The following is a 24861-nucleotide window of genomic DNA, read 5'->3' on the forward strand; positions in this document are numbered from 1 at the left end:
GCCTCTCAACCTATATCTAGAATATGTTTAATATGAATGAATGAATGGTATTTTATTTTATCTTGCACACAGGCTGTATGCCCAGCGTGCATGGGTTTTACAAGACACCATGAATTTAGACAGGCGAGCCAGGGGCGGCGTACAGCATACATTATCAAACGGCAGAAATAAAGGGACAAAGAGACAACTACAGCATCTGTCATCTTCAGATTCATCAGATAATTATCAAGTAGAACAAAACTCCTACATCCCAGACAGAGGCTTACCATATGTTAACAACAGATCAAAGAAAATATCAATTAAACACACTATCTTGCCTTCTTTTCCAGTTCTTTTGAAGTAATTTTAGCTGATTTAAACACATCAGAATCAAACAACCAATCCAGTTTTTGCTCATGTGAATACCCGAGTATTTCAGGGTTTTGTTGAGCGATTTCATGGTGCAATGACTCTCATAGTAATAAGGCAGATACGAGACTGACAGATGCATGTAATATTGGTAATGTTGGCAGCAGCATGTTGCAGTGGGTGTGCCTTTGGTGCGTTGCAGCTCTAAACAAATTAGCATACCAGGTCTCCCACTGCCTCAGCTCAGTAAACTCATCCCTTTGGATATAGCTGGATCTTATTTAATGTACTACCATTGTGTACACTCATTTAATTCTACCGTAATCTTGTTTTTAATTGTTGGCTGGCACTTGTATTGTTTATCTTCTCTTAACCTTCTTCTTCTTCTTTTTCTTCTTCTGAATAATTATCAGTAGTTGTATTATCAGTGGTATGATATTTAACAGTGTTTGGAAAGGGTAGGAGATCAGTATTGCCAGCAGGGTAACTGCTGAACAACAATACCAGGCTATCCCTGGGGAAACAAGTTGAACAGGTGGCCCACTCATCCAATGGGAAGGGTTTATGCTAATGAGAGGGAAGTAAAGGAGAAACCTCACTGTAATGAGAGCAAGAGCACCTGGCAACACGATACCGTCTGATCCATTGTGCTCCATGTCCAGACTTTCGGAAGCCCCTGCCTTCAGGCATTTTTTTTATAAGTGTTGCTATTAAGCCAACTCCATGTAATTTTTGTGTGCTGTGATTTTTTTAGTGATATATCTCTCCAACTGTCCTAAAAAAGGTCCAGGATGCCTAAACAAAACTGCCCACGTTTGAAGCTGTGTGTGTCTCTCAGCTGCCCTCCCTGGTTGTCTGTCTTTGTGTTATGCACAGCAAGTCTCCTCAGCACAGGTAAGAACATCAGCACGCACATACACACAAACACATTCGTTCAGAAACTATGGTGTATGTGATTTTATACTTCAAATTTCACAAAGAATCAACATGGATGACGCACAGACAAAAAGCAAAACGGCTGTAGATGCTGACATTAAGACACCAGCCAAGGTAAATGGGTAAATGGCCGCAATTTTGAAAAGCAGCATCAACATGTTCAACACTGCTGAACAGGCCTCAGAGGAATGGGCTTCCTCATGTGTTGCCAGGACACTCGTGGCTTTGTGAGTACAATATGCCTCCAGATAACTGCCGGCTCCCTGATGTCAGAGCTGGTTTGCGTTTTGTTTTGTTTTTTTTTTTTGTTTTTTTGTTTTACTCAGGCTGAGGCACTTTTCAAACCACCTCTCGCATTGCTATTTAAATATGATTGGCTACTTGTTTTCCTCTGGAACTTTATTTTGCATATTGCTCAGCAACACTTACGTCAAGGGGTGAATCCTTTTTATGTTTTATCGTGTTCCTGTTAGTACGTTTTGCTTGAAAAATTTGCATGTACATTATGCTTAGAACCCTTGTAAATGCAATAAAAATATGCTTATAAGTATATAAAGAAAACCTCCCAGAGTGTAAACCCATCTCTTTACCACTGTTAACAAAGGAGAAACTGTGTATTAAGTTGAATGAGGCCCTTGTGATAATTGTTTCACAATTGTTTGTGCAGTTACAGTGTGTCTTTAGAAAAAAAAAAAAGGGGGGGGGGGGGGGGGGGGGGGGGGGTTATTGTCTGCAATTTCAGGAATTGTTCTGTTATCTGTCCTTAAGGTCCGTACAAAACTGAATTAGACAAAATGGTTTTCATTATTCTCTGTCATTATTCTCTGCTCCCTCTTCATGGAGCTCATTGTAAAATGATTTAAAACTAAAATGATGGCCTCTGTGGGTGAGCTTGAACTGATTTTGACAGACCTTGAGGCAGAACTAATAAAAAGCTATCTATGCTTTGCTTAATCAAGAGTTATAGCCTTGGCCCTTTAATAGTCTCCTTCCGCAGTTCTGCTTTTTGGGCAGAATTATGGATTTCCTTACACTTTCCTTTGTGTAATTTTGACTATTTTGCCTTTGTGTGAGCTGTTTGTCTGCATATGTTTGTCTTAATACTGCCTTTTTCGCAGCATGTCTTAATCATAAGTCATAATGTAGAGCTCCATAACATAGTTAATATATTACTCTTAATGATTTTATATTACTCTGAATCAAATTTAAATTAAACCAAAGACCCTGTCTAAGAGGCATATGACGTGGCTCGGTGAATGTCAACATGGGTTACTGAATGTGAATAGGCAGAAGATCCTTGCGCATTCAAAAAAGGGATTATGTAACAGCGAATGTAGTAATGTCTTAAATTAATATCAGTATAATTAATTTGATGACTTGTCTGACTCTCCAAAGAACTGGGATGTGCAAGAGGCTTGCAGCTGACTTCCACCGGTCCCCAGACGATCCAGAGAGCCGAGGGAGACAGTGTGATTTTGGGCTGCACCTACACACCGGGCCTGATGGACACTGGAGAGCTTGATATAGAGTGGTCTGTGGTCAGCCCAGACACCACCCAGAAAGACGAGCTGGTAAGAGGCACAGGTTAACTCTAGTTTACACCAGCCTGTAGTGCTTACATACACTCAGTGGCCACTTTATTAAGTCTACCTGCACAATCTAATACAATCCAATACAACTCTTCTGCCATAAAGTTTCCTTTTCTGATGCCTATAATGCTCAGGTTTTCTTTTTGTCACAGTAACGGAGGTGTTCATTCAATTCTATGTTTGTCACTGAGCTCATAGTTAGTGCTGCTGTTGTACTGGACTGCATTTTATTGAGAGGTGTTTCTATTCTGTCCCCCCTCAGGTATATAAATAGGGAGGACAAAAAAGTAGAACCACCTCTCATTATAATGTAGTCCAGTACAAGACTTCTGTAAACTACATCCTCAGTGATAAACACAGAAATAAATTCACACATTTTCTAAATGTCAGCAAATCTGAACACTATAAACTTTCTTAAAGGGTAAAATGTATGGCTGAGCTGTTGCATTGAACTGCATTAGATTGTGCAGGTGGACCTGATAAAGTGGCCACTGAGTCTATACATCTCACAAAGTAATGGATGGAGGGAAAAAACAGACAATGGCAGATGTGGTTTAATTTCCTCTTATAAATTCACGGGTGGTAACATTGAGTTATTACGCTTTCTTCAATGACTATGTAGAACAAATGGTGAAATGTGTATTCTTTCCCTAGCATTATATACAGTTTGTTAAAGGAATACTCCAATGTTTTAGGTAACATATCCTTTTGCCGACTTAACCAGACTGAGACAAGATGTTCAATATCATTTTCATCTCTGTACGTCCAGTGGTTCGGCTCCTATAGGTTGCATTTTGTTTTAGCTTAGCATAAAGATTTGAAGTCTATGGGAGCCGTTAGCCTAGCTCCATCAAAGTGAAAAAATAAACTTACACACATACATATCTTGGATTTCTTTTAACTCTTTTTTTTTTTTTAATTCTAAGACATTTACTTCAAATACACGATACACTGTGTAAATTAGACAGCTTCGAAGTTGCTCTAAGGTTTATTTTTTCACTTTGATAGAGCCAAGCTAACAACTGCCATAGGCATCAAATCTTTATGCTAAGCTAACATAAAATGCTATCCATATGAGCTGAACCATTCGATGCACAGAGGTGAAAATGGTGTCGAACATCTTGTCTCAGTCTTGGTAAGAGAAAAAGGTTATTTGCCCAAAACGTAGGACTACTCCTTTAATCATATCAGTGTCCTTATCTGTTATTCATGTGTGTGTAGGCATCTCAAAGGTCTAAAAGAACTGTGATCTGAAAAAGTAGACTTCACTTTGAATTCTTTATGTGTCTGGGTTGAAAAGGAATTCCTTTGACATCCATTAAGCCATTAGTTATCTTAAGGCAAGCTCCAGATTGAGCAAATTGGGATTCCGCAGATGATTACCAGGCCATGAAGCTAAAGGAAAGGTTAGGAATGTATCAGGACACTAACTAGCCTTAGTCTCATGGCCCGTGCTGTACAATCCTTAATGACAGGGACAGGAACTTAAAAAGATTCACCCTTCACATTTCTGAGCTCCTCCAACAGATTAACTCCAGCTGATGTGCTTAAACCTCTAAAAGTCTGTATCAGAATTCAGGATGAGTTTGGGGTGTCGATGAAGTGCTGCACTTTTTAAATTTTCTCGGAATTAGTTGTTTCTCACATTTGCCTTTTAAATTAAATGAGTCATTTAAGTCTTGGAAGGGTGGATTGTTTTTTTTTTTCCCTAGCTGTTCTCATCTCTGCCCTGAGGTAGCAGATGTTTTATTACTGATAACATAAGGACCGACCAGGTCCAAGTTTGTGTTGAGGCAGCTGGCTGTATGTCGCGGTGCAGTCTGAACAGTTTCAAACTGCAATATTTGATTATTAACACTACCGAAAGGCTCGGTATCATTTGTTGACTTGTGCTTCTGAATTTATGTTTCAGCTCATGTCCTTTACCGGCGGCACAAAGTACATCCATACTAATCATGCTCTTGCAAAAGGGCTTGACTTTGCTGCCGGCGACCCGTCAATGGGTGATGCATCACTCTCAATTGCTGTGCTGTCCCATGCCCATAGTGCTACCTACCAGTGTAAGGTGAAGAAGTCACCCGGCGTGGACATGCGCAAGGTGTCACTGGCGGTAATGGGTAAGGCTGGGAATTGGGTTACAACCTTGGAATAACACATGTCACTAGGATGCATTATTTATGTCAAATAGCACCTATGCTGAACAGATGTAGCTGTGAGAAAAAAAAAGAAAGAAAAAAAACATTTGTTAGAGGTGTTAAAGATGCATTTGGGGTGTACATTCAAATTAAAAGGACAAAATATTATTTGTCATGCAGTCTTCACTACACCTTTTTGCCACAAAGCGAATTTAGAAGTCAGTGCTTTTATCTGGCTATCTGTCTCTCTGCCTGTCTGTTTGTCTAGACTGCATGCATATTGAATAACTTCTGAAGATTGTTTTGCCCATTACAAAGACATCCAATGACTGAACAAATAACCGAGCAGTTTCACAAACCCGCAGGAGTCTAGTCTGTCAAAAGGACAGAGGGAATGTTTTGTGCAGCGTCCATCAAGCTTTCTGCACGTAGAGTTTTAAAGAAAGATAGCAACGTGAAAGGTAACAATCAATGTCACACTCATGAAAGCTAATCTGATCTCTGAAGGCATCAATTTTCATGTGTCACTCACACAAAACCTTGTATGTCCTATGGAATGCTATTAGTAGTTTTTCACAGGGCTCCCCATTACTCACAAGCCCTGTATACTGGTAAGCCTCCTGCGTCTCCTTGTTGAAATGAGGCTTTTTCTGCATTTTACGATGTGTCAAAACAAGAGTAACAAGCTATAGGGTGTTAAATGCAGTGTTGCTGTTTTTCACAGGCAGAGTCTGAATCTGAGAGGCTGACTATAATCATATCAATTTTATATGAATGCACATGAAAAACTCCAATCTTCACACATTTGTTACTTGAACTTGAGCAAAGCAAAACACAGATGTGACCTAAGTCCTCAAATGAAGAGAAAATGACCTTGATAGCACTGGCACCCAATATATCAGAAACCTTCAACCCAATGTAGCTTTAGTATAACTTCTCTGTAAATAATGATGACTCCCTGTTTTTCTGGAAGGAACATACCCACCTAAAGTTGCTCCACTGTGCAATGTGCATACATATGTTTATGTTCCTATAATTTATCTAAATGGACTCAAACCCCACAGCACACCATGGATTCGAGTCCCACTGGCTTTAGCATGACCTAAATAGCAAAATCCCAGCTAACCAAACCAAACATGTCCAAAAATATCACGTAACTGTATGCACGATGTGTCTTTAAACCCACTCATCATGGCATATTTAACCATCATCAACAAGCAGAGGACAAATCTGCCAGGACTCTAGAGTTAGAGTTTGAGTTTAATTTAAAAAAAAAAAACATTTTACAGTGGAAACTAAACTAAAAAAAAAAATGATCCATGGATGCTGAGCCTTCAGCTAGTGCATTACATAGATATAGAGGCAGCATGAATGTTATTAGAAAACATTTTTAATGATACTTCACACCAAAACATGCATTACAAAACATCTTGAGAGGCAACACATGAGTCCAAATGGTTAATTCAGGTTTTTATCGCTCTCTTGGTTGAAACCACTTCTCCTCCTCTGGTATGGAAACCAGTGCCTCCCCTGTGCTGTTAATCCCTTACTAAGAAAATGTTAAATGTCTGCAGCTGCTAACCTTTTCACACCTAACATGATGTCCCACCTCAGAAAGCCCTGAGAAAGTTTCAGGGTGCCAGAAAGAAACTATTTTATATCCAGCAACAATTTATGATAACATCACATTTATTAGCTATTACTTAACAAGGAACTGATTCTTTGCAAATGTAAAATTTATAAAATGACAAATAATTAATTGGATATTATGTTAGTTTAACATTCTCAACTTATATGCAGATGTTATTTGGAAGATTATTTGCAAATTTCCGCATATTTGTAAAATCATGAAACCATGCGATCCTTGACCCACCATATATTCTGTCAATAAATACCAAATAATTTTATATTAATTCCTAATTAGAATTGATCTGAATGGTATTCAGCACAAAATAGTTCTGAGATGCCAGGTCTCAGATGGTTTATTGGGGTTTTTATCACTCTCTTACTGTAGTTGAAACTGCGTCCCCTCCCCCAGAATGGAAACTCGTGGCTCCCCTGTACGATAGTAATCCTCAACAAAGAAAACGTTTAATGTCTGCAGTCACACCTTCAACATTAGCTAATGCAAGGAAATATAGTCAGTTAGTAAACATTTGTATAATCGTCAGAAATGTTTACTATGTGGCATATGAGATTATCCTTGACCTAACCCTAACCCTAACCCTAACCCTAACCCTAACCCACTAATCTAAAGCTGAAACTCTTTACCAAGCATGTATTGCAGTTTATCTACTTTTGTAGTTATTTTACAAAGTTTTTTTGCAGACCTTAAAGTTAAGTTTTAACTATTTATCACATACAAACATCTACTGACGTTCTATGTTGACTGGCTTTTGATGAGTGTTTTTCATGTGTCCTACACTGTAAATACAATCCTGAATTGAAAGTGGCAAAAATAACCTCGCCTGCAATTTTGGGAGACTCAACTTTTGGCCCTTTTTGATTGCCAAGGGTGAACCTGAGACTTTCCTTAACCCTAACCCTAACCCGGAAGTTGCCAGAATCTGTGAAGTTCATGGTCTGCCTTTTGTTTCCTTTTCAACTGCAGGGAAGACAAACCATGAAGGGTAGGAGGTGCTCCATAAAAAATCTTGGTCTGAATTGTTTGTAGTCTTCCTGTAGATTATTTTCTCCCCACTATTTGGTTTTGCACCAGATGCCCATGCTCTCGCAAATATTTTGAAATTTTTTCTTTTCACTTCTAACCACTGTAGTATTTTTTTATTATTATTATTTTATTTTAGATCAATGTTTCTAACAGGCTTCCACTGAATACTGTAAAACCTCAGTTAAAAGCCGAGTCAATCACATCAAAAGAGTTATGCATCAGGCTATTTAATTAACCTGTTTTAACCCGTGCTTGTTTACAGATTATATCAGCCTCTGGCACTTTTTTCTTTTAGTGTTTTTTTCTGCTCGAGCAGGGGGCGGCTTCAGTCCGCTCTACCTGCTAGTGAAATGCAGCCTCCTCTGGCCACTGCTACTGCAGCAGCTGCTGGGAGGAGATGTTTTCCCATTACATCCTGCTCTGTTCCCAGGCACGGTGGTGGTGCTCCCACTGCGTCACCAGTATATCGTTTGTTACACTGTGAACACAAGGCATTCAAGTTATCCTGCCCAAATAATGATCAGGACATGCATACCTTTGTACAGTTTACAACTGCAATGTTTTGCGGTTGTTCTTTTTTTTGGTTTGTTTGTTTTTGTGTCAGTCACACTTGGACCAGTCAGGATAACAGCCCAGCTAGGTCCTCCTTAAGTTCCTGGAAGAAGTGTCACCACCTAATAATCAGGTTCCAGCAAATAACCTGTAACCTGTCATGGTTGCCAATGGAAACGTATCCAGATCCTATGATAGAGCTTGGCCAACAGCTGATCCAGGGTCTAAATTGGACAAAGTGATGAACAAGCAAAGCCACACAAGAGAGACAAAGTGAAATTATTGTAAGAAAATGATTGCTTGAGCGGCAAAATGTAGCGGAGTAAAATGCAGCAGAGTAAAATTTGGCAGTGGTCTAAGGCACCAGTGCATGTAAATCTGAATATTCTATCAGATTACAGGTCATATAGGACTTGCAATTAAGATGCATCTGAAATCCAAGGTGATTTTTGAGAACAGGGCATTGCGGTCCTTCCACTGCCAAAACCCCAGGTGAGCTGAGGTGACTGCAGAGACCGTTCCTCTAAAGTTGCAGACAGCAGATCTACCAGATAATCTGCCCACCTCAGTGCAAATCTCAATAAATGAGTCTCAATGAGTCCTTCAGTTTTCCCTCAATGGTTTCAATGTCACTATTCTGATGTGTCTCTTTTAGCAATATTAGAAATAATTATGACATTGGCTTTTGTCAAGTGGTGTGTGGTCCTTGATTGATTGACTGCATATCCGATGAGGGGTTATTATTAGACGACAGTGAACGTGCTGTCCTGAAATGACAGAGACAGTCATCTGATCGGTTTCTCTTTACCGCTATAGCTGCTGATTTAGCCCTCATCGCATTGCAAATAAGTGTAGCCTTAACAGACCAGATTGTGTTTTGTTTTGTAAGTCTACGTCTTTAATAGTTGGTGTGCTGTTATTTAAAATCTGTGTGGTACATGAGTTTGATGGCCTTGGCTTCACTTTTTGACTTGCTGTGGGTGCTCTGGTTCCAAAAATCAATAGCATAACAGCGACCATAAACACACTTCTCTGGTTTCAAAACAAGTGGTCAGAAATCAATGAGTAATTATTAATTATAATTATGACTGTATTTATATTGATTTATTCTTGTCACTGCTTAGTTTTTTTTTATCCTCCCACCTCCACCCCAACCTAACCAGAGCTACAACTTTATTAGGGGCTGCAGAAATATTTTACATGACTAAAAAAATGATTCATTAACACATTTATGGGTCACGGGTGACATGAAAAATATTTGCAAGATAGCACACAAAAAACTTATCTTGTAGATATCTCTTTTTGGGTAATAGTTTGAACTTTGTATGGGCCTTCGTAAAATTTTATACATGACTATGAAATGGTTCATGAAATACATGATTTTTTGGAAAAAAGTGGGAAACACCTGGAAACCAATGTTAGATTAGGGACTACAAAAATATCTTGGACATTTTTTTTATTTTATTATTATTAGTAATCATTTAAGGAAATGCAAATTATTAACAAATAGTAAAGAAACAATCATTTACTCTGACTGCAAATACTATGAATACTACTAAGTCATTTGTGAATGTTAAAGCTAAATACTAGTCATTTCAAAACAATGATTGCAAACTGATTTTCTTCTTAAGTCATTATGAAGTAACAGCTTATGAAATGCTTGTGATTGGTCATGATTGCATCAAGTGCAACCCCATTCCCTTCACAGCATGTGTTTAATTTGACTTTCTACATAAAATATAATATACATTTTCTTTTCTGCCAAATTGATATGGTTGAAATGAACCACACCAACTTCTTTGCCTTTTAAAGGATTTTTGTTGTTGCTTCTTCAAGAACTCAGTGTTGTCCATATACGTTTCAAACCAGCTATTTTTAATTCATAAACGTTACGGTTGCTGTTCTATTGCCGTTTTTATAAGCGTACCCATAAGCTTGGCAAATAATATAGCATGCACGAGGTTTGGTAACTCTTAAGTTTTCTTTTATGACATACTTTTTATGATAGCTGAATCCAAAAAGCATCAAATGGTGGTAATCACCCATCTACGTTGACGTGTGTTATTACAGGCAGAAAATTGGTAGTTAAGCCGTCACATTTTACCCTATAGAGAATAAAGCTATTCCTTGCCAATAAACGAAATGGAAAGGGCACTGTGAAATTATCCAGTTATGTTATATCGTTTCAGCAAAGCCCTCTGTGCCTAAGTGCTGGGTGGAGGGAGGAGAGTTGCTGGGGGAAGCTGTCTCCTTGCATTGCAATTCTGCAAAAGGCTCCACTCCCTTAAATTACATGTGGAAAAGAGAAAGGGGAGGCCTGATCCCTGCTATAGCCACACAGAGTAAGTCTGACCTCTGCTGATGTCACCAAGCTACTACATATCAAAGAGAACATGCTTCGTGTGTGAGAGTGTGTGTGTGTGTGTAATAGGTGATGTGTGAGCAAGTCTCAATGGCTATGACAGACCTGATTCATGTATCATTTTTGTGTCTGGGATGTGTCTGGGATGTGTGTGTGTGTGTGTGTGTGTGTGTGTGTGTGTGTGTGTGTGTGTGTGTGTGTGTGTGTGTGTGTGCGTGCATGCTACTTGTTATCCTCAGATAGTGTAACCGGACAGCTGGAAATTAGAAACCTTTCGCAGAGCTTTGCAGGAATCTATCTCTGTGAAGTCACCAACGCTGTGGGAGCTGAACAGTGTAGGATAAATTTGAAAGCACACAAACGTAAGGACACACACACCCACACACACGCATATCCACACGCACACACACGCACCTACGCCTTGAAAACATCACCTTTATTCTCCGGTCTTCATTATTGTTATTGTGTTGCCAATTTTGCCTCATTGCACTTCTCATAGAGAAACTGCTGAGACGCTGAAATGACTGACTTGTATGTTGGCAGTTCTAGCAATGCGTGTCCAAAGGCAACTCATCATTTTTATTCCAGCGGCGCACAGTGGAAAAAAAAAAAGCATAGTCGGCCTCTGTGCCTCCTCTGATATTCCATCAAATGAAGCAACCTGAAAATTATTCTTTAGCTGAACCGCTCACCGCTCTGCACACGCAGCCTGTGACGAGGAACCGTGAGAAAGTAGCACTTTAGAAAGCACCACTTTGTTTTAAGGGGTCAAGAGCAAAATAAGGTTGAGAACCGCTGCTTTGAACAAGGACAGTCCATTAAATGTAAGTGAACAACTCTATCCAAGAGCCAGAAAGCAGACAAATACTGGAGCTGCCTCACAAGGAATGAATTTTGTAGGGCAGGAAAGGTTATTGCGAGACTACCAGCAGGATGTGTCTGGGGAGACGAGTGAATTCTCTGATTCAGAATAACGTTCCAATAGAATAAATCTCCTCTGGATGTAGATTCAAACAAGCACTCTGTGGATCCACAAATTGAACCTGCACTTCACCTGTGGAGCAGATCCAGATCTTCCATCTTGTCAGCATCATAGCCTCCGGTCTTGATTTTCAGATTTTTGGCTCTGGGGCTGATCATTGTCGTGTCAAGCTCAGTGTACTGTGCTAGATCATACAAACCGCAAGTATTGATTGTTAGACAGCACAGCGTTCTCCTTTAATTAAATGAGTGCCACATTTTGTAAGAGAGACTAATTGCTTGTTGTTGACACTGCATTGCAGCTCCAAACAGAGCGGCGGTGATCGTCGGCACCGTTGTGGGTTCTGTGCTCCTCGTCATCCTCCTACTGCTTTTCATCTGGCTTCTCCTCTGCAAGATCAGCGACAGACCCCGATATGAAAAGGAAGTCTCCAATGAGATCAGGTATAACAGGTCCGGCAGATACAACCGGGCTGGCAGTAAAGGTGGTGGCAGCTTGATTATTACAGAAGTGAGCTGGCACTGGGAGGCCTCTGATTCAAATTCACACACAGTCAGGGGAAATATCACCAGAGGAAGTGCAGCAGAAGTCTTTTCACAGTCCACTATCAAACCACCCATGAGCAAAAACCTTACGCTTCTTGCTCCCATGTCGCTGTTTAGTGGGTGACGATTCAGAAATGTATTTAAAACGGTAATCCCAAGGTGCAAATATATTTTGCAGGTAACCCTCCATTGAGCTGCAAATACCTGCCCATGTTGTTGCAGTGAACAAAATACACACTTGGATGCATCGTTGTGTACACAGTAGTTTTGATCTGCATATAATCAATATAATAATGTTCATTTAGCGGTTTAAAAGATAAACTTACACTGTCTATTACAAACTATAAAACAATATTATCAACAGCAATAGATAAAACAGATTAATATCAGAAATGATTAAAACCAGAGGTACAAATTGATCAAACATGCAAATACACTAAAAAAAAAAAAAAAAAAAAAATCCCAAGTGTGTCCATAACAACATTGATTTTGCTAGCCTTAGGTCCAGGCTCATTGTGAAACCTATAAGACTAATGGTTTGCCATATATAATCTCAGTAATAATATCAGTATTTTTCTATACAGACATAAGAGTAAATGTACTTGGACAGTGAGCAAAATGTTAGTAATTTATGCAGTTGGACTTAATGTAACACGGATCTTGCATCCAAAGATCACATGATGCAATAAGCATATGTGATGGTTTGAGAGACATTTATTTCCCTCCAAATATGTTGTGAGTGCAATGATATTGACATTGTGAGTGCATCAGTTTTGCCTTCCAATTCATCAGACGCTGCTGATGACTGTCGAAGACATAGATTCATTTTCTCTCTCCTCTTCAGATATCTTCCCTCAGAGCTGGCAATGCATGTCAGGGTCTGTGTGGTGTCACCGCTCTTGGCTGTTCCTTCTATAGCCTTGAAGAATCAGCAAAGCATCATAGCAAAAGCGTCCCTTCACAACTCTCGGATCCTTTCATCGCGCACCAGATAGGCTACCTCTTGGAAATCGGTCTTTTTTAACGTAACAACAAAATTTCCCTTGGCAAGACGCTGTCTGTTCCGTGTTTCTTTGTTCTGTGCTCAGAGTTCAGTGGATACAAGGAAACATGATTGCATTTCGCCAAGTGGTGTGTCCTGTTGGGAATTCTTGAATTCTGGAAGGAGTGTGCATACAATTGTTGTATTTTAAGGGGTTTATTGATCTTGCTGCATCAAGAGAAAGCACATTACAACCTTAGAACAAGCATCAGCGTTCCCTGCCAGGCCACAGCCAATCAGTCTTATGTACCCTCTTCCCATGACAGCACAAGTTGTCCTTTCTGCCCTTCCAAGCTCATCTTGCACTCACTTGGTGTATTTCTAGATGTAAGACTAGGTCAGAGGACCACAGGGATACATTGTACTCCATTGTCCCTACTGTGCACCCATCCTGGGTGCCCTAAGATGTTATATTCTGTTAATAAAATTTACAGCATTTACATCTTGGGGTGAGATTTAGATTTAGGGCTGAGATGTGAGATTAACATAAATTCCCTTTTTCTTTGTGGCGCACACAGTTAGTCTGATACCCTCAAGTTAAATGTTCAAACTGACATGATTTGACACTGATATTTTCACACAAAATCATTGAAAACCATGCCATACCCCCCAAAAGAGACAGGGAGTGAGACAGAGAGAGAGAGAATTGGATCATATATTTTAGTTGTAAAACAGGCGAGGAGACATAAGAGAGAGAGCTGTGGTAGTATTTCATCAGCAGCACTCTTGTGGTTCCAGTGCCAGGGGAATTCACCACTTGACTATCTCTAGGCACAACTGGATTACATCCAGTGCTTGCATGTATAAAAAAAGAAAATTCCTCATGAAACTTCCCTCAGCCTTGTAGAGGGTAACATTGGCATGCATAGTGGCATGCTTACAACATAAATGTTTTTGTACTTGTGGGAATTTGAGGAAATCAATGGTTTCTTTCATTACAGGCCAAAACTTTGGATTTCCCTAGAGTTCAAACAGAGAACAAATGGCTGCCATAGATTGTTTGATAATTTTGTCATGGAAATGAACATTGGTTTGTGAGATGTGCATATGAGAATCAGAAAGCTGAGCTGTTGCTATCTGACATTAAAGCAACTTAACTTCATAGAAATTCCTGTATAAAATAAAATAAACTGTAGATACGGCGATGATCTCAAAGAACAAATCTTCAAAATATCCTTGCATGCTGTACAAATCTAATGTACAAATCTAAACAAGTGCTAAAAGATAGGAAGGAAGTATAACTTTTAAATCCCCAAATAACAAAGTGATATGCCAAATACAACTGCTCTTCCTCCACATGTAAACATTAATAAAGGAGCAGCGAGCCTTATACATTTCCCTTGATACTGTTTGCTGTTTCCCTCACAAACAGGTACCCTACAGCAGCACAGCCATCCTTAAATCCATACATAGCAGCGCTGACAGACATTGTATCTTGATACAAGGGAAATATTTTACAGTTACACAAATGTGAGTATCCTGTGTGTGGCAAGAAGCTCATTTCTTTTCTGCAATAAGTCCCGTTTGTTTGTTCCAACCCTCTAATACGACCAACAAGAGGGTTTCATGAGGGAGCAAGCTTTCACTAATGAACGTCAGCTCACTAACCACAAAATACTTACTGTTAGTTGATACTGATATTGACGGTTATTATTACGGTTAAGGAAAGGTTCGTCATAATGGCTAAGGTTATGAAAAGGTCAGGTGTGAAGTTACGAAACATTAGGTAACGTTAGCTACCGAATATTAGTGAACATTTGCTCTATCTCGGGTTTCAGTTTGAGTTGGCGGAGTCAAAGTCACATTGATTGAGCCGTCTGCCACCCATCTAGTCTCCTCCTGCTGACTTCTCTTGCTCCCTTAATATTACACCACATTGGCGTTATTTACAGGATCACTAGGGTTGCCTAACTATAGGTTGTAATAAGTTATACAAGTGCCGGTATGGGGTCTTTTTTGGTTGCAGGGCAATTTCCTTTCATTAGAGGTGAGCAGCAAAGAAAGCATTGCCTGTGCCCTCAAATGAGCACACAGCAAGTAATGGAAGCTTACTGTGCTTTTATGCAAGAACCATTATACAAGTAGCTGTACTTGTATAATGTAGTACAAGTAGCTCTGTGTGAATGGCAATCACACTCTAATGCAGTATACTTATTAGAATGACATAATACAGATCTCCAGTCTCTTTAAATATTTGAAGGGGTACATTGCAAAATGTATGTATTTATGTATCACTGTATGTATGTAGGGGAGAGTGGGGTAATTTGTGCCAAGGGGCAAGTAGTGCCACCCCTGTTATCTAGAAAACTATAGAAGAAGTTGGTCATCTGACCACATATTGTAGAAGAGGCATCCATTTCACTCATTCTGCAAAGAAGGGAGACACATGGCTTGAGAGGTAAGCACATTTAAGTTCAAAAAACATTTTTTTGCTCTCCAAAGTAAAATTTCCATGATCAAGGTTTTTTGATTGCTGTGTTTGAACAATGATAGAAAACTTTGAAAACAGTTCACACAGGTTTTAGTACTTAAGTAGGCTACACCATGAGTCTATACAGTTAGCATGATGTTAGCTCAAAACAGCTGGGGGATGCATTTTTTTTCAAAATGGTGGGCTTGGGGTAATTTGTGCCAAAGGGGCTGGGGTAAGTTGTGCCAGTATTGTTATTGTACATTGTCTTCTTACCTTTGATCACTAAAACTATTCAGATTCAGATGAAGAATGATTTGCAGGTGCTCATTTTGGAAGTTTTATTTTGTTCTGGGTATGTGTTCATGTGGTGCTAGGCCTCGTTATAGAAAAGTGGCCTGTGATCTTGTTAAAATAATAAATAAATGTTAAATAACTAATTTTGTATTGAATTTGTTTTGCTTTTATATAGCATTATCATTTGTGAGATTAAAATGATCTGTTTTACTTCAATTATCAATGGCACAATTTACCCCAGTGTATTCTCTCTAATGGCACAATTTACCCCGCACCGGGGGCAAGTTGTGCCACAAAACCACTTTTTTTTCGAAAGCTATATTTCTCAAACAGTTTATATAAGATCCAAAGTGATTGTTCCCAGGGATGCACAACATCTTAAACTATATGTGCATATTTTAGTTGGAAGCATTACTGTAATCCCCTCGCTTTAAAGGCACTTTAAGTAAAAATTGGCACTATTTACCCCACTCTCCCCTATATCTTCTCTTGGGCAAAAAGCTACACAATGTTCATTTCTCGTTGTCTAAGGAAAAGAAACTTTACCATGCCACTATATTACTTTCATACGGCTCTAATCAATGTGTGAGAGTAGATGTGACACCTTTCATAATATGGATATCTCTTTTTCAGATGAAACTTCACATGCACACATGCAAATAGTTTTGTATTTGTAGCTGTTTAAGCCGACATCATCTCCTTGAGACCAAGTTCAGGAGGTGGCAGGCAGGCTTATTAGGTTAGACTGTTCTTAAAAGAGAAAGCCCAGGCTCAAGCTCTTGTGATCCACCTTTGATGGAGTGATCGAGCGAGCATGACATTGCATTCCTGCCAGCTCTGGGGACGCTGTTCTGTGGCCAACTTTGCACTCTCAACGTCCTGTGCAGGAGAGTAAGCGAAAAGAAGACTTCTCCTTTGCAAATAGAGCATCGCTTTGGGTTCACATGCAGGTGAATGTGAGCAACCCGAGAGCTTCAAAGGTAGATGTTGCGCTAGAGTGGGAGAGGTGTGTTGTGTACAGCTCACAGGAGACAGAGAGATGCTGCACACTCCAATCTTGACTTGGCTTTCGCACCTTCTGTGATGTACAGGGGTTCATCTCTCTCATCCACATGAAAATTGTAGACCCCGGGTCATAGAGGAGAGAGGACAAAGCAGAATAAAATTGAGCAATGCCAACAATAATTTCTGTGCATCTATCAGTGTTTAGTGTTCCAGGTGAACCGTAAACACAGCAGGCTCTGTGCAAAGATCTGAACAAGATTAATCATGCACAGCATCAAACAGTTTGAGTGCAAGGCCTATCCTCCTCATCTAAGAAATCTATAAATGTAGAGAACAAAACAGACTCAGACTGCCTATCTGCATCAGGACCAAAACACCCTAGTTGTAAGTGGGGCATGAATTTGCACAGTAAATGTAAAAAGAGGAGAGGAGGTTTATTATTGCCTTCTTTTTTCTCTTTGGTTCAGTGAAGAGGAGCCAGACAGAGGGATGCCCAGACACACTAAAACCTCACAGATCCACACAACTGAGTATCTTCAACCACACTCTTAATGACAGAGGGTGTTAGATTGTGTAACAAGTGATTTTTCAAGACTCAGTCCACGGGGACAGTATTAAGTAGTAGTTCTTTAAAAGGCAGTATAGAAAGGGTGACTTCTGAATCAGATGTTTTGATTTTGTGCTTGCCAAACCCAGGCTTCTTTCAGTATAACAAACTGCCAGCTAAGATGCTAAAATTAATGGAAATTTTTCAATCCAAAGCTGTTAGCATGTGTTTATCGGATATTTGGAAGGCATTTATTGGCAAAAAACAGCAAAGAAATACCCAATTGGCCAGATAATTTGAGTATCGCATCTGTGTGTATTGCATCTTTTGTCTAACTTTGTGGATGTTATTGTGTGCCGGGTCTGAAATTATGTGCACAGTGAAGAGAACACAGCAACCAAAACTACAAGGCCTCTGAGCGATAGCAAATTTAATTCTTTTACCAGCAAAAATCATAGTCCTGATCTGCTGCGAGAGCAGAAAATCTTGAAGTCAGTCAGGTGTGCGGCTGTTTTGTGACAGATGAGTAGATCCCAGCCGGCAGTGCAAAGCAGCATGAGCGCAGAAATGCAAAGCAGCTTCCAAGGCTTGAACGCTGGCAACCACGTTGACACGGGAAGAGTGTTACGCTACTTGGAGTGGTGTTCAAGCTGGAATCAGCGACGGAGAGAATCCACATCTTTGGTGAAAGTGATGCAGTAAAAGCAGGATCTTAATGAAAGCAGGGATTCTTGGGAATGGCTTCCAATTAGGCAAGCAGCAACAAAGTTTGCGCTTGTGTAATTTTCAGTCTCCTCCCACACTGGGCAGCACATTATACATTCCTCCAGTGTGAGAAAAGTTTGAGGTTCACTGAGTGCCCAGACACATCGGAAGCAAACAAAACAAGCTTATCACTTTTAGCACATCAAGTGTACACCAGCTCCGGACAGATGGTTCTCATTCACCAAGCAGAAGTAGCAGGATCATCATCAGTGTAAACAAAAACAGTAGGTGGGCTGATTTAAGTAGACTGACACATTTTTCAGTGTTTGACTGTGAGCTGTGTACATCCTGGACCGGCTTCTGGTGGTAATAATAGCTGTTAACTGCATGCATTAATGAGTCATGCCAGCACCACCAAAAACTCCTTGAGTTGAAACCTTTGTAATTATCCTCACATTCACAATGCACAAGTGACTCAGTGCTCATTTACGTGAACGAATACAATGGATACTCTTTCCATCAAAACTGAAATTCTATGGTAGCTTTCTAAGCTCTTGCAAAAGAATTATCATGACATGTGAATAAGTGATCATTACAGTATCTCACGTTCTAATTTTCATTTGAAATGTCCTAGAAATAGGGTGGGATCTGTTTCCGCTCTACAACACTACTATTTTCTAGTCAGTGTCCCAACTGTTGAAGTGAACACATTACCTTTTATTTTCTAGCAGTGCAGGTTTTCACTTGTAACCTTGACTTTTTTGATAATGTTGTCATTCTCATGCCCTGATTCCCTGCAGGGAGGATGCCCCAGCCCCTGAGAGCCGCCCTACCAGTCGCGGCACAAGCCGGAGTGCCATCCGGCACCCAGAGGTGACATACAGTCCGGTGGGCAAGTCAGAGCTGAGCAACTTTGACGACGGACGCACGTACACTCCCTCCACCAACAGCCCTCTATACACACCAATCAAATATGACAGCAAGTGCGGCTGTGCAGTTTGACATAAACAAGGGCCACACTGTTCTGAACAGCCTCCATTTGAACTGGAAAGCATTTACCTCTCATTTTTAATGTTTGCATATTAGCTGCGAAGAAAGTCTCTTGACGCTCCTAACTGAATATTTGGAGCACTGGCAATCTTACACAGAGCCTAATTAGATTACTGTGCTCTCAGAGAAAGTCTTGAAGTTCAAAGCCTGGCAGTATGAAGATTTGAAGAAGATAACACTGTTCAACTTAATTGCTTTAACTTAATCTCAGTCACATAGGATGTTTTGTGCTTTTTCAAGTTACTGGTAGATAATGCAGAAGGCGAGCATAATCATTTCTAACTCATTCAACATGCAGGTGAAAGTCACTGTCTGTAATGAGGTTAGTGTTCGTAATGTGTTTAATGTGAAGCAGAAGTTCCTGCAGACAAAGGCTTTCTTCCAGAGTTTTCTATTATCAGACTGTACAAATAACTGATTTGCACCCGTTCCAAAATATTGTCAAGCTGTGCTTGTTTTGATAAAAATGCATTAATTGCTTATGGAATCTCGGTTGGTTTAATTGTTGGAAATGAAGCACTGAAAATCCACGATAAGAATGAGCAATTCAGTCTCCAAAATTTAGACCAAAAGAGAAATATTTATTTCATGATAGACCTCATTTGGAAATACTCAACCATTCAAAAAAATGTACACAATTAAGTACTTTTTTTTTTTGAGGATGTACTGACAGGAGTTGAAATATCAATAGCCACATGCAATGGGTTTTTGTCCACTACATAAACAGCGACTAAATCCCCCCTCCCTCTTAGAAAACATGTAGGCCGACTGTTCGTCCCCGTCCCCTCACCAGTTCTTCCATGACACAGTGGTGGGACTTGGACTTCAGGGGTGCTTGGCCTTTTCAAGACACACATCATGGACAGTCAAATTCTAGAAACTAAACATGTCAGCGTCTTCTGTCCCGTTAGTCTTCATCACCCAGCAGCATGTGCTCAGTGTTGGCATCTTCCTCGTCAGTGGCTTACTACTGTATGCAGGCTTAAAGAGTTAGTTCATTTTTTAAAAATTATTAATATAAACCTGGTTGCGGTCTACTTGAAAGAATCAAGCACCTATTTGAATCAATCAATCATTCAGACAACTTTTACAATCATCTTTCCACTTTTTTGACGATGTTTGGTTTCCAGCATTTGATCATATCAGTGATGTATACAGTGTATCTCAAAAGTAGAAACCCTTCAATCTATTCTCCGGGTCATTTCTAGGTCTTAGAAAAACAGTGCTATACTTATGAATGCATTGACTCTTATCATTTTACGTTTTCTCTCATTCGTTTTCTGAACTGTGAGATGATCCAAATCAGTTTTCGCCCAAAGGTTTGCAGTTTGCCGACTATGCATCCTGCAAATGGACAAATATGTAGGTAGGTAAGTGATGTGAACTGTTTTCAAAGTTAAGCACCCATAAATCTGGAAAACCCAACAAAATTTGCCAAATGTATCCTGTTTATTGTCAAAAAATCTGAACTAACATCTTCAAGAAACTGAGCTTACTGGGCCAGTAAACATCAGAATAGCTGATTTTTTTTTTTTTTTCCTGACTGTACATTTATGCTCAGTGACTTACCATGTTCTGTTTTTCTTATGATCCCCCACAATGTGAAATGTGATGAAAGCTGGCAGAGTGACGCTGTTAGAGGACCCTGTCTGTGTGCTACACAAACTGTGAGTTGGCAAAGTAGTCCAAAACAGCTAATACAATTCTGACAGGAATGTAAATACTGGAGGTAAAATGGAAACACTTAAGCATTGCACCCCTAAATAATCACAGCATTATTTAGGGTTCCTTCCGCAGCTTTTGTCATTTTTTTTTTTTTTTTTTTTTTTTTTAGCACACAGACAGAGTTGAAACCTTCTGAAACTGTTTAATTTCACCAGCCTGCTCAGCACCAAAATGCCACCCATATGAAAAATGATTAACATCCAAAAAAAAAAAAAAAAAAAAAAAAAAAACCCATCACCTGATCAACTGTAAATAAGGCAAGGTACAAAATCATAACAAAAGACCGAAGCCCATGCAGACATTACAATATGGTTGAATTTGGTTTCTAATAATAAAGGTGTTGGTCCAGTTATCAAAACATAAACATTTTGATTCTGTGCAAAATAAAACCATAAAACAATGAGCACAAAGATTCAGAAGTGTGAAATGGTTGTTACGTGGAATATCCTGATGTTTCCCTTTTGCATCCAGCTGATTGCAAGTACCCATAGACTCGTGATTCGGTAACTGATTGTTGTGGTCTGGCTGCAAAACCCTTCAGTGGTTTTCTATGGGAGTCCATTCAGTCTCCAGTTGGGAGGAGTTCAAATGCTTCACCGTCGTGCTTTCAAAGGTTCAGAGTGGGAGCTAACCCCAAAGTGTGTCAGAGAAGCGCCCTTCCCCTTCTCTAGGTGTTACATAGTAGTCTCCTTAGCCTGGGGAGTGACTGTTATTTGCGGATGGCAATGTTCTTGACTGGCTGATGTTGAGGTTCTGTGAGCAATGACCATTTTTCAAAGGCACTGTACTGTACATTGGTCAGGATGTATGTGTGTGTGTGTGTGTGTGTGTGTTTGTGTGTGTGTGTGTGTTTGCACGCACATGGGCAGAAGCATACACAAAAAGTAAAACCAGTCATCAAGTCTTTTCCCTCCACTGGCGTCAGCCCACAAGGCATTGCCATGACAACTAAGGCAAAAATCTCCCAGCATGAAAACAGAGCGTGTCTGACTTTCTCTTTTTTTTTTTCTTCATCTGATTCTTAGCTGTTACTAATATCAACTTTACTTCCGCACAATAATCATTAGTATCTCTATTCAATAAATTATCTATACTGTACATTTATTTCCCCTCGCAACAAAGGGGAGCCTTACCAATGTAAAACTATCCACAGTCAGTGTCTGCGGTGTGTTGGTGCTCTCTATAGCACCCTCTGTTCATTAAAGCCTCGGCAGAGCACACAGAGGCTGACAGACAGCAAGCCATTTTTTTTTCCACATAGAGATCAAACAGGACATCCTACCCAAAAAAAAAAAAAAAAAAAAATTACAAACAAAAGCAAAGCCGATGCATACTTGAAGATAGAGAAACGGGGTAAAAATCCTCACTGCAAAAGTGAGTATCCAGCAAAAAAAGTTCTTTTTTTTTTTTCTTCTTGTGTTGTTTTCCTGGGGACCCGAGTAGTTTTCTCTGAGGACTGTGGATAGAAGATGGGTTCTGATTTGTAGGGAGCCGGGGCAACATCCGAGACTTACTGCCCTCCTTCTTCATCCACGTAGGTTGAGGGAAACCATCCAATCTGAAAAGTCAGGTGTAACAATAATTATTAGAGGCAGCAAAACAAGGTTTTAATTGAATTTCCATTGAGTCTTTGCTCCCCATATTACTGTAAATCTGCGATGCAGCCACATAAGATTAAACTTTTTCGTAACACTTTACTGGAGCAGTGTAATATAAGTGCATTCTGAGTGCAGTCTCATATATAATGGAGAGCAGTGACATAACTGCTTGAGCGCTGCTCTAACTTAATGTGCTTGCAAAGTTATGATAAATATCATGGAGATCAGTCTTATGTCATCACTTATGTTATAATACACAAAGTAAGAACTGATTTTATACCAAAGAAAGGGCTGGCAGCCCCTGCAATGTTGGCAGTCATACTTCAGACAGCTGAAAAATTTCCTGAGGCAAAAACAATGTACTTTGCTTCCATGTTTAGATGTTCCTCTCCAAATCATCATGGGCAACAGCGCTGATTTATGCAAAAGATGCATGCTTATCCCTCATTTGTCTGCGGCGTTCCACAAGAATGTTTATATTCATCTTATGACGGAATTGTGTGTCTGAATGAAGTCGCTCCTAATCTCTTTGCCAAAGCATTGAGAGACCTGGGGCTTAGAAGTGACGTTGCCAAACAAGAGCTGTGACCGTCAAGGAGATCATGCCTAACCACTGTCTTTCCATAAAAAGCAAAAGCCTCTTCCGTTTTCAACTCGGAGAGGAATTGATCCTTCTCTTCCAGACACTCGAGGGCTTCCAAACAGGACCTCCCTAAAGAGAGCTCAGCAGCATTTTCTCCTCATCAACTCTACGACTGCACCACTCGTAATTAGTGGCACTTTTAAAGCTAAAATTAAAAGTTTTAATTTGTTTTCAACGGCTGAATGGGAACAGCTACACTATAACACCAAAGCATAAATTTGATGATGCATTAATTGTGGATAATGGAATAACAGCTGTGGGTGCAAAAGAAAAGTGTTTTTCAAATCTTATTACGCAGCATCAGGAACTCCTGGAATTCAATTATTCCACATATTAATTCTCTATTGATTACTAACACTGACTTGATTTTCCTCTAGACTAAGAATTTCATGATTTGAGGAATCTGATTGCACCACCTGTTCATGATCCGAGTATAATCCAACCTCTCAGCACTCCGTAAGGCTCTCTGGGGTTAGCATCTCTATAAGATCATAGTACAAATGTAATTTTCGGTTTAAAGAATATTACACTGTATAACATTAGAGCATAATATTCTTTAAATTGAAAATATCTAACTTGTGACTTGCTTTGTTTCATTATATTTGAAATGTGCCATTATTTAGACCTTTCTTACAAAGCCTAGTTTGGACTATTTTGCTCTCATTATTTGCAGGCCTACTTCCTATGCAAACTATTAGGAAAAGTTAATACAAGTCTTGTTATAGCCAATTAACAATTTCTATTTTTATTTGACCAGAAAACTGTTAAACTACTATTTTGACTGCTTTTTTTTGTTTGAACTCCACAGGGTGTTGAGGAAGCGGCTGCCACACAGAGCCACAGGTTCATAAAAACACCAACACACTCTTGGTGTTAACATTTTTCCGCGTTGGGTGCAAAGTTATAGGACCATCGTTAAGTGGCAAAGCAGGAATGGGCTTCCTGGCCGTTACCGTTTTGGAACAAAAAACCCCTCTTTGTTGCCAGGTCGTTATTAAGACATCTCCTGCTTGCTGGAGTAATGAGGTAACACTTCCATTGTGTAAGAATCTCATTCATTATATGGAATGAGATAATGGGATAGGAGTAATTGTGCTCCAGTCGTAGCCAGACAGACCGGTATTAACAGGGACAGTGATATTGCTGGCAAGAGGTTTTAATTTTAAAAAATGAAGGCCTTAAAGTAAATGATATATGAACATACTCGCACCAGAAAGTATTCAGGGCCGAAGAATAATTGTGCATTGGATGTGATCTAGCATATTTTATCATGTTGCTATTATACTGACTATAATGCACTCATGATGTGATTATAATGGACTTAATGCTCCAGGAGCAACGCTTCAAGTAAAGTGCTACCAACATTAATGTTTCACCATCCAGTAGTGGGTGCATTTGCTCTGTTTACTCACTCGTCCATTGGCCTCCCCCTTCCACCACCCCTGGTCTCCACCGATCTTGCTATAGATCTTGACAATGTCTCCTTCTCGCAGTGACAGCTCTCGCATGTCCCGCGCGGCAAAGTTATACCTGGCTACCGCTGTGCTGACAACCCGTGGAGTGAACACTGTGAACGCAGGGACGAAATGAAATCAACACATGTACATTCTAGGAAATTAAGAGATGCACTTCAAGGTATTTATCACCACTATTACAAGTGGTCCAAAAGGCACTGCAAGGGTTAAATCAATAGTGCCATGACTGGAGAATAAGGACAGA

The 24861-nt window shown here is 39.8% G+C and overlaps 2 protein-coding genes across 2 annotated transcripts in view; one reads left to right on the forward strand and one right to left on the reverse strand.

Moving 5' to 3' along the window:
* The first annotated feature begins 1054 nt into the window (after positions 1 to 1054).
* On the forward strand, positions 1055 to 19555 carry LOC115368692 (coxsackievirus and adenovirus receptor homolog). Its single transcript, XM_030064976.1, has 7 exons — positions 1055 to 1242; positions 2680 to 2855; positions 4786 to 4990; positions 10421 to 10573; positions 10833 to 10955; positions 11877 to 12018; positions 18927 to 19555. The coding sequence occupies exons 1-7, from the start codon at positions 1140 to 1142 to the stop codon at positions 19126 to 19128; spliced, it is 1104 nt and encodes a 367-aa protein (XP_029920836.1). The 5' UTR covers positions 1055 to 1139; the 3' UTR covers positions 19129 to 19555.
* Positions 19556 to 20699: 1144 nt separating this feature from the next.
* vav2 (vav 2 guanine nucleotide exchange factor) overlaps positions 20700 to 24861 on the reverse strand; it is a 197833-nt gene continuing 193671 nt past the window's right edge. The window contains exons 29-30 of the mRNA XM_030064977.1: positions 24555 to 24709; positions 20700 to 22459 (exon numbers count right to left, since the gene is read on the reverse strand). Coding sequence (XP_029920837.1) covers positions 22412 to 22459; positions 24555 to 24709 — 203 coding nt within the window. The 3' untranslated portion in view covers positions 20700 to 22411. The remainder of the gene's footprint in view (positions 22460 to 24554; positions 24710 to 24861) is intronic.

The sequence above is a fragment of the Myripristis murdjan genome, chromosome 12, assembly GCF_902150065.1.
Source record: "Myripristis murdjan chromosome 12, fMyrMur1.1, whole genome shotgun sequence".
In the NCBI taxonomy this organism is placed as follows: Eukaryota; Metazoa; Chordata; class Actinopteri; order Holocentriformes; family Holocentridae; genus Myripristis; species Myripristis murdjan.